This window comes from Herpailurus yagouaroundi, unplaced genomic scaffold (assembly GCF_014898765.1).
Source record: "Herpailurus yagouaroundi ecotype Mexico unplaced genomic scaffold, PumYag 188, whole genome shotgun sequence".
Classification (NCBI taxonomy): domain Eukaryota; kingdom Metazoa; phylum Chordata; class Mammalia; order Carnivora; family Felidae; genus Herpailurus; species Herpailurus yagouaroundi.
This window is the reverse complement of record NW_024412419.1, coordinates 39,246,990-39,262,778: the sequence shown is the minus strand read 5'-3', so window position 1 is coordinate 39,262,778 and position 15,789 is coordinate 39,246,990. Positions and strand designations below refer to the sequence as shown.

General features: G+C 47.6%; 1 protein-coding gene and 1 long non-coding RNA gene across 6 annotated transcripts in view; one reads left to right on the top strand and one right to left on the bottom strand.

The window, feature by feature from the left end:
- Positions 1 to 15,240, top strand: part of SPMIP9 (sperm microtubule inner protein 9) — a 65,025-nt gene extending 49,785 nt beyond the window's left edge. For 2 of the 5 annotated variants that reach the window (XM_040496808.1, XM_040496812.1), the window contains 3 exons: positions 11,254 to 11,290; positions 12,027 to 12,119; positions 14,706 to 15,240. In XM_040496808.1, the coding sequence (XP_040352742.1) occupies positions 11,254 to 11,290; positions 12,027 to 12,119; positions 14,706 to 15,134 (559 nt within the window). In that variant the 3' untranslated portion in view covers positions 15,135 to 15,240. Of the gene's footprint in view, positions 1 to 10,326; positions 10,836 to 11,253; positions 11,291 to 12,026; positions 12,120 to 14,705 lie in introns of those variants that run through there. The other 3 variants (XM_040496807.1, XM_040496809.1, XM_040496813.1) reach the window with 3 other exon arrangements.
- Positions 1,455 to 10,251, bottom strand: LOC121044482 (uncharacterized). Its single transcript, XR_005797322.1, has 5 exons — positions 10,102 to 10,251; positions 7,466 to 8,269; positions 5,478 to 5,592; positions 2,702 to 2,911; positions 1,455 to 2,288 (listed from the first exon to the last, which is right to left on the bottom strand). It is a non-coding gene; the product is annotated as an uncharacterized LOC121044482 (long non-coding RNA).
- Positions 15,241 to 15,789: the final 549 nt, after the last annotated feature.

The following is a 15,789-nucleotide window of genomic DNA, read 5'->3' as shown; positions in this document are numbered from 1 at the left end:
TTTTCTTTAAAGGCATACAAGCATCTCATAGTGCGGATGGACCCATGTTTATTTAATCACCTCCTGCTGATACAGATTTGGCCTGTTACAGGTATTTGTTATTTCAAGCAATGCCATAATGAATGTGTCCTGCCTATCTCTGCACACGTGAGTGGTCGCTGATGTAAGAGGCAACATCTAGAAGTGTAGTTGCCAAAAAGGTCAGAAGGTACAGCCATTTACATTTTTGGTAGGCACCTCCGATTGCCTTCAAAAGAATTATGGCAGCTTATACTCCTAACAATAGTGTATGAGGAAGTACCTGTTTTCCTCACACCAGGACTGGAACTTATATTTAAGACTTTTTTTGATGTTCTGATAAACGGAAAATTGCATATGTTTGTTTGCGTTCCTTTTAATTTGTAATGATGTGTTTATTGGTCATTTGTGGGGTTTTAAAATGTCTATTTTGAGAGAGAGAGAGCAAGCAGAGGAGAGGCAGAGACAGAGGGAGAGAGACAATTCCAAGTAGGCTCAGAGCCCGACATGGGGTTCGATCCCATAAACTGTGAGATCATGACCTGAGTCAAAATCAAGAGTCAAATGCTCAACCGACTGAACACCCAGATGCCCCAGTCATTTGTGTATTTTACTTCTGAGACATGCCTAATCTTTTACTAAACATGTGAAAAATTTTAAAATTATTAAACAGGTTACTTTTTTGATATGTCATTTTGAAAATAGTAAGCTTCATTTATTGAGAAAATTTATGCTATGAGGACACTCACTGAACATCTCATTCCTCACCTATATCACATATTTTGAGATTTGTTGTAATAGAATAGAGAGAGAAGCTAATCATATGAATTTCTTAAAAATGTTTTTAAGCATTACTAAAATAACAATAAAATAAGACAAATTAAGAATTGTAGTTTGAGATCTCTCTGCCAGTCACCACACTAGAAGTGGCCTCATGTTCAATCTTCTTAGCAGTTCTTTGGCATCAATAAGATCCTCCTCCTCACTTCAATAGAGAACTCTTCCCCTTTCTATGGGAGAGATGAGAGAAACACAAAAATAGCCAAAGCATAACACAAAATAACACAAAAGCAGCCAAAGATAAGGGCAGTGGCCCTTTCCGAGGCTCCCAGCCGTGGCGTGGCCTGACAAAGATTCGGCTTCTGATTGGAAGAGGCAGTCTGGGAAACAGCTTTGATGCCGAAACGTTGGGATTTCCAGAGAGATGTCAATGACTTCCATCCAAAGACCATCAGGAATCTGCCCGGACTTGAACAAGTTGGGTTTATGTCCAGTTGCAAAGAGGGAGAAGACATGCGATGAGAAGCGTTTAGAAGAATGGGGAATCAAAAAGTGTTTATTTCTGAAGTATTTAGAATGATTTGATCGTTATATAGTTGTGTCAGAGGGATGGGACGAGCCTGGGGTCCTCCTCCTATAGTGCCATCTTTCCCATATGCTTTCAAAAATTATTTATTATAGGCTTTGGGTATTAGGCGATTTGAGGGTGGGTTCAAGGAAGCGAGGCTTTGCTCTGGATTGGACACTTTCAGGAAACAGAGGACTCGGTAAAGGGGCTCGAGCATTCTTGTCAATCAGGCAGGAGGAATAATACGTTTAGGGCCGTGTTTGGTCATTCCTGTGTTTTGGGCGACGTTCGTGGTTTGTGTGTCTTCAGACATAAATAGCTGCTTGCCTTACTTTTGTCGCGATCCATCGTGATCACAGCAGTCTTGTCCGACGTGAGTATTCTCTGAACTCGTTGATGTTCAGCCGGAGAACGCCACGTCCTCAGGGCGGGTACCAGCCTCCAGATCAGGGGCCCCGTTTCACGTTCTTCAAGGAATTCAAGACATTGTTTGAAATAGAGACTATCCCCCAAATTCCGGTGTATAACTTGCCTCTTTAGAACCCCATCCCATTTCTCTCCAGGTGTGCAGAGGCCAGAGGGCTCAGGGATTGAAAACATGAACTCTGGCCACAGGAAGCTGGGGCCACAATCCTGTCTCTGTCACTTAATAGCTGGGTGAGACCCTAAGCACGTCACTTATCCCTTCTGTGCCTCATTTTCCTCATTTACAAAATGGGGAGAGTAAGGATTCATACTGAAGGACTGGGGTGAAGCAGTCGGGACATAACCCAGCAATTGTGCTCTGTTGTTACCATTGTCACCAAATGTCCAGTCAATTCTCAAGTGCCTGGCTGCTTGTAGGTGCCTCCAGCTGCTGTCATTCTCTTGTCATTCCCTCCTCTTCCCTGTCTGTGCTGCACACTTCTCCCACACTGGTCTTCTTTAAAAAAAAAAAAAAAAAAAAAATTTAATGTTTGTTTATTTTTGAGAGAGAGAGAGAGAGAGAGAGACAGAGCATGAGTGGGGGAGGGGCAGAGGGAGAGGGAGACACAGAATCCGAAGCAGGCTCCGGGCTCTGAGCTGTCAGCACAGAGCCCAACGTGGGGCTCGAACTCACTAACTGTGAGATCGTGACCTGAGCCAAAGTTGGATACTTAACTGACGGAGCCACCCAGACGCCCCACAGGATGGTCTTTAAGAAGTCTCTTTCATCATGTTCTGTTGAGGGACACGCTCCGCCCTCATTCTTGTTTAGTGAGCACATGCGACGGGCCAGGCATTGGGCTGAGCTGGGAATTTACAGCATTTTAGTCCATTCTCCTGCAGGGTAGGTATTTTGAATCCCCATTTTACCACTTGAGAAGGATACCGAGAAGACAGTATAAGGAACTTCTCCGAGGGCACGTGGTTTTTAAGTGGCAGAGCTGGGTTCAAATGCAAAATCTTCTGACTCTCAAAAAGAACACTATTGCAGGGTCTAGCACTTGTAAGTCTAGTCCGGCAGGCTCGGGAGAGGCAAAGGGCAGTTCAGATCTTTTGGGGAAGCAAAAAAAAAGGGCGCACCTAAATAAAGACATGGAAATAGCATCAGTTATGTGACAAATACCTGCCGGAGTGTTATAAATGCTCAGAGAGAGGGGTGTGGGTGAGCGTGAGCGGGCAGGAAGTGGTTGCTACCAGAGGTCAAAGGTTACCTGAACCTTCAGAGATGGGCCAGATATGGACAAAACGAGGCTCTGCATTTAAGACTTGATTTCACCACATCTCTTCTGCCATTTGTGTAGTCCCCTGGCAATACCAGATGGCCCTCCCTTCTGCACCCCTTACCTGTGCTTGCTCACCCTCCCTTTGGGCCCTTCCCCCTCCTCCCTGTCACCAGTTTGTAAAATTCAGATGGCAGAAACCTTGTGCTTTCCATCTCCTATTATCACCATGACAATGCCCCCTTCCCCCCCCCCCCCCCCCCCCCCCGCCCCCTGGGACTGGCCACGCACAGCATCTGACCCAGTGTCTTGCTCACCCAAGGCAGCCAGTAGTTACTTTTGAACAAATGAAGCAGGAGACTCCAAGTTCTTATACCAGTTTAACAATTTCACTGGCATTTTTGGTATCGATTCACATGAACTGTGAATCACATCTACCATTCTGCATGCACCCCAGGCTGGGCCCTGACTGGCTCTCTGCACTTGTACAAGTCTCTGAAAGACCCTGGTCCTGGCCTCCCGCCTCTAGAAAAAGCTAAGGGTGGGGCGCCTGGCTGACTCAATCAGTTAATCTCACAGTTGGCGGGTTCGAGCCCCGCCTCGGGCTCTGTGCTGATAGCCCAGAGCCTGGAGCCTGCTTCAGATTCTGTGTCTCCCTCTCTCTCTGCCCCTCCCTGACTTGTTCTCTCTCTCTCTCTCTCTCTCGAAAATAAATAAAACATCAAAAAAATAAATAAATAAAGGCATAAAGCTAGGAGTGGCCTGGCCATAGTCTCCTTGTAGTTGAGTATAAGAACCATAAGAATCTCTGGGGCGCCTGGGTGGCTCAGTCAGCTGGGCGTCCTACTCTTGGTTTTGGCTCAGGTCATGATCTCACGTTTTGTGAGCTCAAACCCCGCATCGTGCAGTGTGGAAACTGCCCGGGATTCTCTCTCTCTTCCTCTCTCTGTCTCTCTGTCCTTCCCATGCATGCTATCTCTCTCTCAAAATGAATAAATAAACTTAGAAAATATTAAAAAGAATCATAAGACTCTCGTGAGGCTTGTTAAAAGGTAGATTCTGGGCTTGGCTCCTACTCCCAAAGATTCTGACACGGAAGGTGGCAGCAAAAATCTAGGTGTTAACATATATCCAGGACTCTGAAGCAGCCGGTCACTGGGCTGCCCTTGGAGAAAGCCTGCTCTAGGTGACCCGGCTAGTTGCTATGAATCTAGAATGGAAAAGGTTGACAAACCCTGTGTTGGGGGCCCGTGAAGGCATCTGTGCGGGGACAGACCTCTCTGAAGCACTAACCCGTCTTAATTTTCAGAGTTGTCCACTTGAAAGCTAATGACCCAGTTGTGTGCGTCCCCAGGGGAAATCTCGAAGAGCGAAACTGACGCGCTCTAGTGTCCGGCCCCCTCCGGCCCCCTCCCGAAGATGTGGGGCCTCTTGCCCCCTGAGCTGTGCGGCAGGGGCTGATTCTGATTAACTCCACAGGATCTGTTTTTGTTTGTTTGTTTGTTCTTCACCTGAAGGGGTGTCCGTTTCTGCTGAGGGCCCTCCCAGCTGAGGCACCCTGTTTGGGAAAGGCGGGAGTTTGCTAAGCCCTTTGGAGGCTCCTGGCTCCTGGAGAGGGATCGGTATCCCCATTGCTCTGGGAGGAGGCCTTTGTAGTGTCGACTTGCTGTTTGTGTTTCAGGCTCTAAGGGAAGGTTTGCTCCTAATTAAAGGCATAAATGCTTTAATCCCTGGCCTGAGGGCTTCCCATAGCGCATTAGCCGTATTAGGAAGGAAATGGATTGTAATCCCTTTAATATAAGCCTGGAGGAACTCGAAGGCTTCTGGTTTGGGAAAAGAATTTCCTCCTGTGATTTAACAATATTAACATGCTGAATTTGCATAGACAGAAACTTGGGGCCCAGCTTTCCCTCCAGAAAGAGCCAAACTGATTCTCTCTCAAATGAATGACTGCTACGATAATTAGGCTCCTACAGCATACCAGCTCAGATGCCAAGGCATTGTACCTATTTTTCTCTTTTAGTTTTGTCATCCAACCGTGTCCATATGTATTTTCTCAAAAAGGAAATGAAGATAGAGAGGTGAATGTTCTCACCGAAGGAAGGAGGGGAGGATCTCGTTGAGATCCTTCCGTGTGCCCTGTGCTTTGTGGATTCTGCTTATTGATTGCTGTCCACACAATATATTTGTGTGTGCTTTTAAGCGTTTACTTCACCCTAACCACGTTTTTGGAAACACACTCATGTTGGTTTCTAGCGTGCCACGTAGTTTGTCTTACTCTATACAATTTGAACCCAACGCCCGTATTTAGGCTTTAAAAAAACAAACAGGATTTGTTTTCTGGTTTATTTTTCATCCCTTACCAATGTTGAAAAGATCCCCCTTCATGCTGCTGGAGGAGACAGCAAGAACCATGAGAAACTTACCTGTGCTGCTTCAGAAAAACAACAGGGATTGCACCGTGGGAACTTGAACATCGGTACATGGCGATCCAGCAGTGCGTCCGTGTGAGCTTACGACACGTCGTAGCTATGTTGTAGCCTAGATGTAGGAAGAAATGGGGGCACTGAGGCTCTCGGCGTGAACCTGCCCACGGTGGCTAGCCATGGGGTGGCCCATCTGAGGCCTCGGCCCTGCTCCTATAGGTTAATGCATTGACGTTGCTCCATGAACTCTGAAGCCCAGAGATTCTGCAGAAACCTGACCGCAGTGGAAGTGGCAAATGCCAGAAACTAAAAAAAAAAAAAAAAGGCTGAGTACATGGACCCCTTCACCTTTTCACTCCCGTGGCCTTATTTCCCTTCCTGCTGCCCTTTTAGAGAGGCAGAGGAAAGCTCTTTAGGGCAGGCTCGTACCGCAGGGCTGTGTGGGAGGGAGCTATGCTCCCCAAACGTGGCAAATCCTCTCTGTTAGCTTCAAATACCGCCTGTGTCACCAGCAGTTCCAGAGTGTGTATCACAGGTCCAGACCTTTCTTCTGGGGGCTATAGATTCTCTTACCCACTTGGAAGCCACACAGGCCGCACAAATGCAATATTTGTCTTACTCCCCAAGCTGGCTCCTCTGCTGGAGTTTCCTACCTTGCCAAAGGGGGACCAACCCCCAGCGGCTCATCCCCAAAATCTGGGAACCATCTTTGATATTTCTGTCTTGCTCCTGCTGATTCCTGATAATGAATTCTATAGAGTTTGGGGTGACTGGGCGATTCAGTTGGTTACGTGTCCAACTCTTAAAATCAGATCGTGATCTCAGGGTTATGAGATCGAGCCCCACACTGGGCTCTGCACTGAGTTTGAAGCCAGCATGGGATTCTCCCTCTCCCTCTCTCCCTGCCCCTTCCTCGCTTGCGTTCTCTCTCTCAAAATAAATAAATAAACATTGAAAAATTCTATAGAGTTTACTTCCAAAATGCCTCTTGAATCTGCCCATTCTTCTCCCTATCACTGTCATCTCCTCTGACCTGTCCCAGTCGCCACCATCAGCTAGTGGCCTGCAAACTCCTTGCCTGCATCTTTCTCACCCCCCCCCCCCCCCCCCCCCCCCAGGCCATTGTCGATCAGTGATCTTTTTGATATGTTGTTTCATCCTTCTGCTTTAATTCCCCAGTACTTCCCATTATTTTCAGGATAAAACCCACCAATCCCCGTGTACCCTACTGGACAAACCACCCCCACCCCAGCCTCATCTGGAGTCAGTCGCACCTGTCTCTCCTCACTCTGCCCTAGTAGAGCAGCCTCTGTCTTCCACACAAGACAGGGCTCCCTCGAGTCCTACAGTAGTCACACAGGCCAGAGCATTCGCCTTCCTCCCTAGGACTGAGTTATAATGTCACTACTTGGCACAGGTCTCCCCTCTAAGACTGGATCAGGTCCCCGCACCCAACTTCTCTTCGACGGCATTGTCACCGTTGTATTTAAAGACTCACTTATATAATATATTTCTCTATCGCTAAGCTGTAACTTCATGAAGGCAGAGACCACTTCTGTTTTATGTCACCACTCTGATCACAGGCCCCGTACAACGTCTGGTCCAGAGCAGAGACCCAGAAAACATGGGTAAACACTGGCATGAAGAGCCACCAAGTACCGTCACAGACTTATTATCCATTTGGCTTTCTTTTTTTTTTTTTAAATGTTTATTTATTTTTGAGACAGAGAGAGACAGAGCATGAACGGGGGAGGGTCAGAGAGAGGGAGACACAGAATCCAAAGCAGGCTCCAGGCTCTGAGCTGTCAGCACAGAGCCCGACACGGGGCTTGAACTCACAGACTGTGAGATCATGACCCGAGCTGAAGTTGGACGCTCAACCGACTGAGCCACCCAGGTGCCCCATCCATTTGGCTTTCTACATTCATTTCAGGTGGAAATCACTTACCTGTTTTACAGATGATCAAACTGGTTTCTGCTGAACTTACCTGGTTTACCCAAAGGCGTGAAGATACCAAGTATCAGGATTTGAAGTCAGGACTCCACTTGGTTTTATTTTCCTGGAACTATATCCTTGAGGCACAAAAGCCTCTTGTTGTGGCCCGGCTGTCCCTTCCACTTGTATCTCTGCCGCGATTGCATTCTTTACCGAGTTCTTTACCATTTCCTTCAGTGTTATTACATTCACAAGCACTTCTTAAATTCTTACATCTAAGGGACAGTGCACTGAGGGATAAAAAGGTGACTAACACCAAGTTCTTTAGCTGAAGGACACCACAGTTTGCTAGGAGAAATAACTACTTTCTCTCTCCAACCTTGGATTTGTTGGAACTGTTTTAGCTGTAAGTCGTGCAAACTCCACTAAAACTGGCTCCAGCAGGAAAAGGAATATATCGGCTCGTACAAACTGCAAAGTCTGAATGTAGTTTAAGCTTCAGGCATGGTTGTATCCAGGGGCTTGGTGTCCTCATGATACAGTCACTTTCTGTCTCCATCTCTTGGGTCTTCTTTTCCCTGCTCATTTTCTTCTTTGGCCAGGCTCCCTTCGATTGGTGGCAAAGATGCTCCAGGCGCCAACAGTTCTTAGTGCCTGCTATCTCGGAAAGAGAGAGATGCTTTGCCAGGAGCTGGCATGATGCTCATCAGCCCACCTTGGGTCACCAGCCTCTCCTTGAATCAATCGTGGTGGCCTAAGGGACGGAATGTTGCTCACTGTTGAATCTGCACAGTTCAGAACAGTGCCCAACACAAAATAGTGCTCAATACATATTGGTTGGATAAATGAAAAGCGTCTAGTAAAGAGAACAAGGAGAGCTTCATGGGAGAGGTGGCCCTTAAAAAGAGTGACTAAGGGGCGCCTGGGTGGCGCAGTCGGTTAAGCGTCCGACTTCAGCCAGGTCACGATCTCGCGGTCCGGGAGTTCGAGCCCCGCGTCGGGCTCTGGGCTGATGGCTCAGAGCCTGGAGCCTGTTTCCGATTCTGTGTCTCCCTCTCTCTCTGCCCCTCCCCCGTTCATGCTCTGTCTCTCTCTGTCCCAAAAATAAAAATAAAAAATAAAAAAAAGAGTGACTAATTTTTATTGTGGTAAATATATATAACCTAAAATTTACCATTTTAAATGTACAATTTTGTGGTTTAAGTATGTTTGCAACACTGTGCCACCATTGCCACTAGCCATTTCCAGAAAGTTTTTATCTTCTTAAAACTCTGTACTCGTTCCTTCCAACCCCTGACAACCACCACTCTCCTGCCTGTCTCTCTGATTTTTAAAAGTCTTTTTTTTAACGTTCACTTATTTTCGAGACAGAGAGAGACAGAGCACGAGTGGGGGAGGAACAGAGAGAGAGGAAGACACGGAATCGGAAGCAGGCTCCAGGCTCTGAGCCGTCCGCACAGAGCCTGACTTGGGGCTCAAATTCATAGACTGCGAGATAATGACCTGAGCTGAAGTTAGACGCTCAACTGACTGAGCCACCCAGGTGCCCCTCTGTCTGATTTTGACATCTCTAGGCACCTCTTATAAGTGGAATCCTACGATATTTGTCCTTTGTGGTCTCGCTTATTTCACTTAGCGTAATGTTCTCAAGGTTCATCCGTGTTGCAGCACGTGCCCTATCTTCTTTTTAAAACTGAATAATAGGGGCACCTGGGTGGCTCAGTCGGTTAAGTGTTTGACTTGGGCTCAGGTCATGATCTTGTGGTTCATGAGTTTGAGCCCCATGTCGGGTTCTGTGCTGACAGCTCGGAGCCTGGAGCCTGCTTCCGATTCTGTGTCTCCCTCTCTCTCCGACCCTCCCCCCTTCATGCTCTGTCTCTCTCTGTCTCAAAAATAAATAAACGTTAAAAAAAAAACAAAACAAAAAAAACCCTGAATAATATTTGAACAAAGGGAAAAAGAGACAAACCAAAAAAACCAGACTCCTAACTATAGAGAACAAACTGGTGGTTACCAGAGGGGAGGTGGATGGGAGATGTGTGAAACAGCTGATGGGGTTTAAGGAGGGCACTTGTGAGGAGCACTGAGTGAGGTATACAACTGTTGACTCACTGTATTGTACATCTGCAACAAGTATAACACTGCATGTTAACTACACTGGAATTAACAATTTTTAACTTTTTACAAAACAGAATAGTATTCCATTATGTGTATATATCACGTTTCGTTTATTCATTCACCTGTTGATGGATATTGGGGTTGTTTGCATCTTTTGGCTATTGTGAATACTGCTGCCATGAACATGGTCGGGCAAGTATGTGTTCGAGCTCCTGCTTTCAATTCTTTGGGGCACACACTCAAAGGAAGAATTGCAGGATCATATGGTAATTCTGTTTAGGTGTGATTTTTGGAGGAACCGCCATCTTGTCTTCCACAGTGGCTGTGCCACCTTCCGATTCCCACCAGGGGCACACAAGGGCTCCAGTTTCTCCGTATCTTTGTCAACATTTATTACGTTTCATTTTTGGATTATAGCCATCCTAAAGGGCGTGCAAGAGGGTGAAATTTTGACAGAGGATGGACAAGCCAGCCTTTCAGCCAACAGAGGCCTGCCTGAAGGGGCTATGGTATGCAGTGGATTGAGTCACGCAATGTCTGATGTCAAAATCCATGTGGGGTTCTGTTTACCTTCCTTTCCTGGAAACGACCGACTGTAGAGTACCGTAAAGGCCCCGCCTCCCATGTACCTTCCAGTGCTGCTGCCAGAGCTCATGCTGGCTCAGGTGTGCTGGAACATCAGTGACTTGCTCTGAGAGGCTGAGTCAGGGGCAGACACCCGGGAGGTGAGCTGGTCACCCATCACAATGACCGGGGGCTGTGATCAAAGCAGCCTGCATCACACAGGTCAGGGTGCATCCCAAAGACAGGTGTGGTGGTGGGGCACAGAGACAGGACTCTTCACGAGGCAGGGGCACCTGGAGTTGGAAGGGCAGGAACATCGTCATCTGCTTGGTAGAAGGAGGGGTAGGTGCTGTTTGCACTGAAGCTGGCCCCCAGCCCCAGGAGGGGAGCTCTTTATGCACAAAAAGGAGGGGGCGTAGGGACTTTTTGAGGTCTGGCAACCACCCCACTGGGTCACAGCCCACTGAATGGAATAGGCTCGGGGCTGTGTTCCATGGGAATGAAATGGAGTACCAGTCAAGAGCCTAGGGGTCCATGCACACAAGACAGGGTGAGCTCAGATTGCTCCCCAGTGCCCAGCTGTGAGGCTCCCCACTAAAACTTCAGGGCTGGGGGGGTCGAGGGGCAGGATTGGACCTACCTGTGGCTATCATTCAACTGGGAATGCAGAACCTTCTTCACCCTGGATGCTCCCGATCCCTGCTGGAAAACATGATTTGTGCTTCTGAATCGGGGCACCTGTAAGTCCTAGGCCCGTGGCTTGCTTCCTCAGCGCAGCGTTATGTGGGTAGCTTGAAATGGGCCATGGTGGGAGCATTTGCACGACAGAAATGCAGAAATCGGTAAATGCTTATTTATTTGCCTCCAAAGGTGGTTGTTAAATATTTACCAGCACACGACTTGCCCTGCTTGAGAGGTGAATCCGATGTTCTCATCGGCTCAGGTTCGGTCTGGGGCCTGCTCATGCCCCTTTGTCCCAGGACCCCTGTCCACCTGCCCATTGATCCCTGCTGCCATCAACCCCTGGGTGACTGAGTCATGTGCAGGGTGGGGCTGAGAGGATTGAGGCAGTTGTGCTCGGTTGGCACAGCTTTGGGGACAATGGCTGTTTCCCTGGCATGTGACAGAAGCAGGGCTAACCAACTTGTCTGTGTCTAGGTCATCTGCCATGGCAGGTGTGGTGTACTCCAGACAGGTGAGTGTTGTGGCTTTCTGTCTGTCCCTTGTGGCCACTTTGAGGTTGGGCAGCTTTAACAAACAGGCCCAGACGCTTTGGGGATCCCTATGATGATCATTCTGAAATGGTGGGAGGTTTTTTCCTTGTTTTTTAACCAGTAGGGGAAAGCTAAGGATTTGCAATGTTCTGAGGGTTCATTTACGTATTCAGCATGCATGTATTAGGTATCGTGGGTGTGTCGGTCCCTGTGCTGGGTTTTGAGGCTGCAGAGATGTCCAAGATTAGGTCCTAACCTTGTGTGCTTCATTAAATCCATTACAATTCGCCACGATAAGTGCTGCAACAAGGGACGTAAAATGTTGTATGAAAGCGGAGGAGAAAAAGTTTAATTTGGGGGAGGTGAGGAATGAAGGGGTGGGATAGATGTTTTGGGGCGAAATTTAATCTGGGTTTTGGAGAATGTGTAGGAGTTTGCCAGTCCGTGAGGAGTACCACTGGTGTTTCCGGCGGGAGATAAGAGCATGTGCACCTGTGAAGAGTAGTAGACTGTAGCGAGGCTGGTGTACAGAGGGCATGGAGGGGAGCCAAGTGGGATGAGGTGGTAAAGGTCAGTAGAAGCCAGATCGTGAAGGGCTCTGAATGCCAAGCCCAAAAGTTGGGCTTGGTCCTGTAGCCCATGAGAAGCCACGACTGCCTTTAGGTGGAAGAATGGCAAGACGGGATCTCTTGTTTTGTAATCTCCCTTGCCCTTTAGGCCCCTGTGGACTTAGATATATACCAGAGCTCTTACATGATTGACTATCAACCCTACGGGAAGCACAAATACTCCAGGGTCACACTACAAGAGGTAAGAAGTCGCTCGGTCTTGTCTTTTCTTCAATGGCCGACTGAAATCATCTTTACTGCATTTGTATTATGAGCGTGGATATTGGGGGCACTTACTTAGAACAATATCTGATACCAGGAGATCTAAAGAAGTCTTTTATGTGTATGTTTTGTGGGTGTGTATGCTTTAAAATGTACATCAACTCTAGGGGCGCCTGGGTTGCTCAGTTGGTTAAGCGGCCGACTTTAGCTCAGGTCGTGATCTCGCGGTCCGTGAGTTCGAGCCCCGCATCGGGCTCTGTGCTGACAGCTCAGAGCCTGGAACCTGTTTCAGATTCTGTGCTTCCCTCTCTCTGACCCTCCCCCGTTCATGCTCTGTCTCTGTCTCAAAAATAAATAAACGTTAAAAAAAATTAAAAAAAAAATAAAATGTACATCAACTCTAAGTCATGCATGCAAAAGAGTGTACATAATATACGTTTACAGTTTAAATAACATTGACAAAACAAACACCAATGTACCCATTATCAGTCAGCTTAAAACATAGCACGTTAGAAATACCAGAGAGCCCTAGTTAGCCCCTCCCTGCTCCCACCTCCTCCCACCTCCAGACGTAGCCACTATTCTGAATTTTGGGTTAATCATTCCCATGTGTGTGTGTGTGTGTGTGTGTGTGTGTGTGTGTGTTTATTTTAAGTTTATTTATTTATTTCTGAAAGAGAGGCAGAGGGAGAAAGGGAATCCCAAGCAGGCTCCTCACTGTCAGTGCAGAACCTGACGTGGGGCTCGAACTCACGAACCGTGAGATCATGACCTGAGCCAAATCAAGAGTCGGATGCTCCACCACCTGAGCCACCCAGGCTCCCCTCCCTTGTGTGTTTCTTTAAAAAATAGCTTTACTCTATATGTATGTGTCCCTTTAAACAAATTGTTTAGGTTTGCCTTTTGAGCTTTATTATATATTGGATCATACTATTCATCCTCTTCTGTGACTTTTATGTTTTGCTGAACATTGTATTTTATATAATATATTATTGATTTCTGCTGTGTGGTACTACACTGCATGAATGTGCCACCATGCCTGTCCCGTTGGCCATCTGGGTTTTTACTTTTTTGTTACCCCTCCCCACTGCCCAGTGTTGCAATGCCGATTGCACAGCCTAATGTATCCACCGCCCCGGGAGTGGAATTGCTGGTCACAGGTAACATCGCTATTTGCCAAAGTTGTTACATCGATGCAGCAGAGACAGTTCTGTAACTCTCCAACCTTGCCATACACTTGGTATTGATAGACCTTCAGAGTTTTGCTGATTTGGTTGGTTTGAAATAATATTTTCTTGTGATCCCATGTTTCTGGATATTTATTATTCTGTGAGATGTCTGTCCTGCCTTTTGCCCATTTTTTTTTTAAGTGGGATGTTTGTCTTTTTCTTATTAATTTGTAGGAGTTCTTTACATATTCTAGACATGTTTCATTTGTTAGTTATATAAAGTGGCAAAAGTTCACAGGCTGTGGTTCATCTTTTCACTTCCTCTCAGTGAATCGCAATTCTTACCCAATTCTTACTGGCAAAATATAGCATCTTTCCCTGTATCATCTGCTCTTTTGAAGTCTTAAGAAATCCTTTCCTATTTCGAGGTTTCGCCCCAAAAAATAAGGTCTAGACAAACAAAGGGGACAATTTCTGGGATATAGTATTTGGTGGAAGCAAAGTGCAGAGTGGGACTATAATGTGCATTTGTGTACAAACCAAGGGTGTGTGGAACTTCATTATATGTTTATATGTACATAAACTCTATCTAAAAAGATACATGGGGCACCTGAGTGGCTCAGTCGGTTAGGCGTCTGACTCTTGATTTCGGCTCAAGTCATGATCTCTCAGTTTGTGAGTTCAAGCCCTGAGTTAGTCTCTGTGCTGACAGAGGGGAGCCTGCCTGGGATTCTGTCTCCCTCTCTCTCTGCTCCTCCCCTGTTCACTCTCTCTCTCAAAAATCAATAAAATAAACATTAAAAAAAGAAGAAGAAGAAGAAGAAGAAGAAGAAGGGCACCTGAGTGACTCAGTCGGTTGAGCATCTGACTTCTGCTCGGGTTCTGATCTGGAGGTTCGTGAGTTCAAGCCCCACATCGGGCTTGCTGTTGTCAGCACAGAGCCTGCTTTGGATCCTCTGTCCCCTTCTCTCTCCCTCTGCCCCTCCCCTGCTTGCACTCTCTCTAAAAAATAAATGAAACATTACAAAAAAAATTTTAATAAAAAAATTTAAAAAACCCTTTGTATTATTTCAGTATTGCCCTCAGTCATATACATTACCATTCAAAAACTAATTAAATTTTTTTTTAAGAGAGAGCGAGCATGAGTCGGGGAGAGGGGCAGAGGGAAAGAGAGAGAATCCTAAGCGGGCGTCACACGGAGCATGGGGCTGGATCCCACCACCCTGGGATCACAACCCAAGCTCAAATCAAGAGTAGGACACTCAAAGGACTGAACCGCCCAGGCGCCCCCAATGTTTTTTAAGTAAAGAGAAGTGTGCTTCCTGGAGGATAAGGCCAAGGAAGCTTCGCCTCTCACCGAGCTCAGCTCTCGGTTCATGTGTGATTTATTTCCACAGCAAGTGAAGCTGGATGCCCAGCTCCGGGACAAAGAGTTGTACAGGCCGATCCCCAGCTCCAAGCCCAAGTTAGAGGATGGGTACCCCGCCTTCAAAACTCCTCCCATGACCGCCAGAGACCTGGGACTCCCAGGCTTCTTCCCACCACAAGACCAAGACCGGGCGACCAGGGCAGAGGGCGAAGGCAGGTTCACCGGTCTCTGCCATTCCGTGTACCCGGTTTCCCACGCTCTGTACCTGGCCCAGGGCGATCCCAACCGCGTCCACCAGAGCGCCCACTTTCCGTGCCTCCTGGAGCCCGAGCACCAGCCTGCCGCCAAGGAGGGCAAAGGCTACTTACTACTGCCTGGCTGCCTCTGTCCTCATCACCACAAAGTCAAGTTCCCCATCTTGAACCGATGGGGGCCCTTGATGCCATTTTACCAGTAGGAAGTGTGGGGCGCCCGCAGGGGCACTGTGGAAACCCTCCCTCTCACCAGGCAATCCCCCACTTCCCTTGGAGAATGGACAGAAGTGAAAATAAAGCCGTGGAAGAACGGCCCTGCCTGTTCTACGCTGCGCCCTGCCTGCCCTGGGACCACATCTCTGCCCACCTGTAGGAGGAGGAGGGGATGAGGGAAGGAGGGCAGGACGGAGGGAGAGAAGGAAAACTGGCGTCTTTGGAGGCTGGAATCCGTGTCAGTTGAGCGTCCTGCTGTAAAGATTCTTGCTGCTGCAGGCATTTACTTACGAAATGGGAAAAATCACGTTCCCCAGAGTTGTCTGGATGTTGAGTGCGATTGCAAACTGGTCCCACGCTGGAGCCACCCACAAGTGACCACTTCAAGGGCGTCATTTTACACGTTCCTTCTTGCTCAGCGGTGCTTTTGCAAACATGCATATGCCCTCTTAGGGGCACAATGCAGAAATGACATTCTTCCCTTCCAGTTCTGCCCTCTTGGCCACAGCCTGGCCACATGGTCCCACCAAACTGCAAGGAAGGCTGGGAAATATACCTTCATCCTGGGTGGCCATGTGCCGGTGAAAAACAGGAAGCCAGCAGAATAGAAGGAGAGGGTGTATTGGGGTGGACGACTGTCCATTT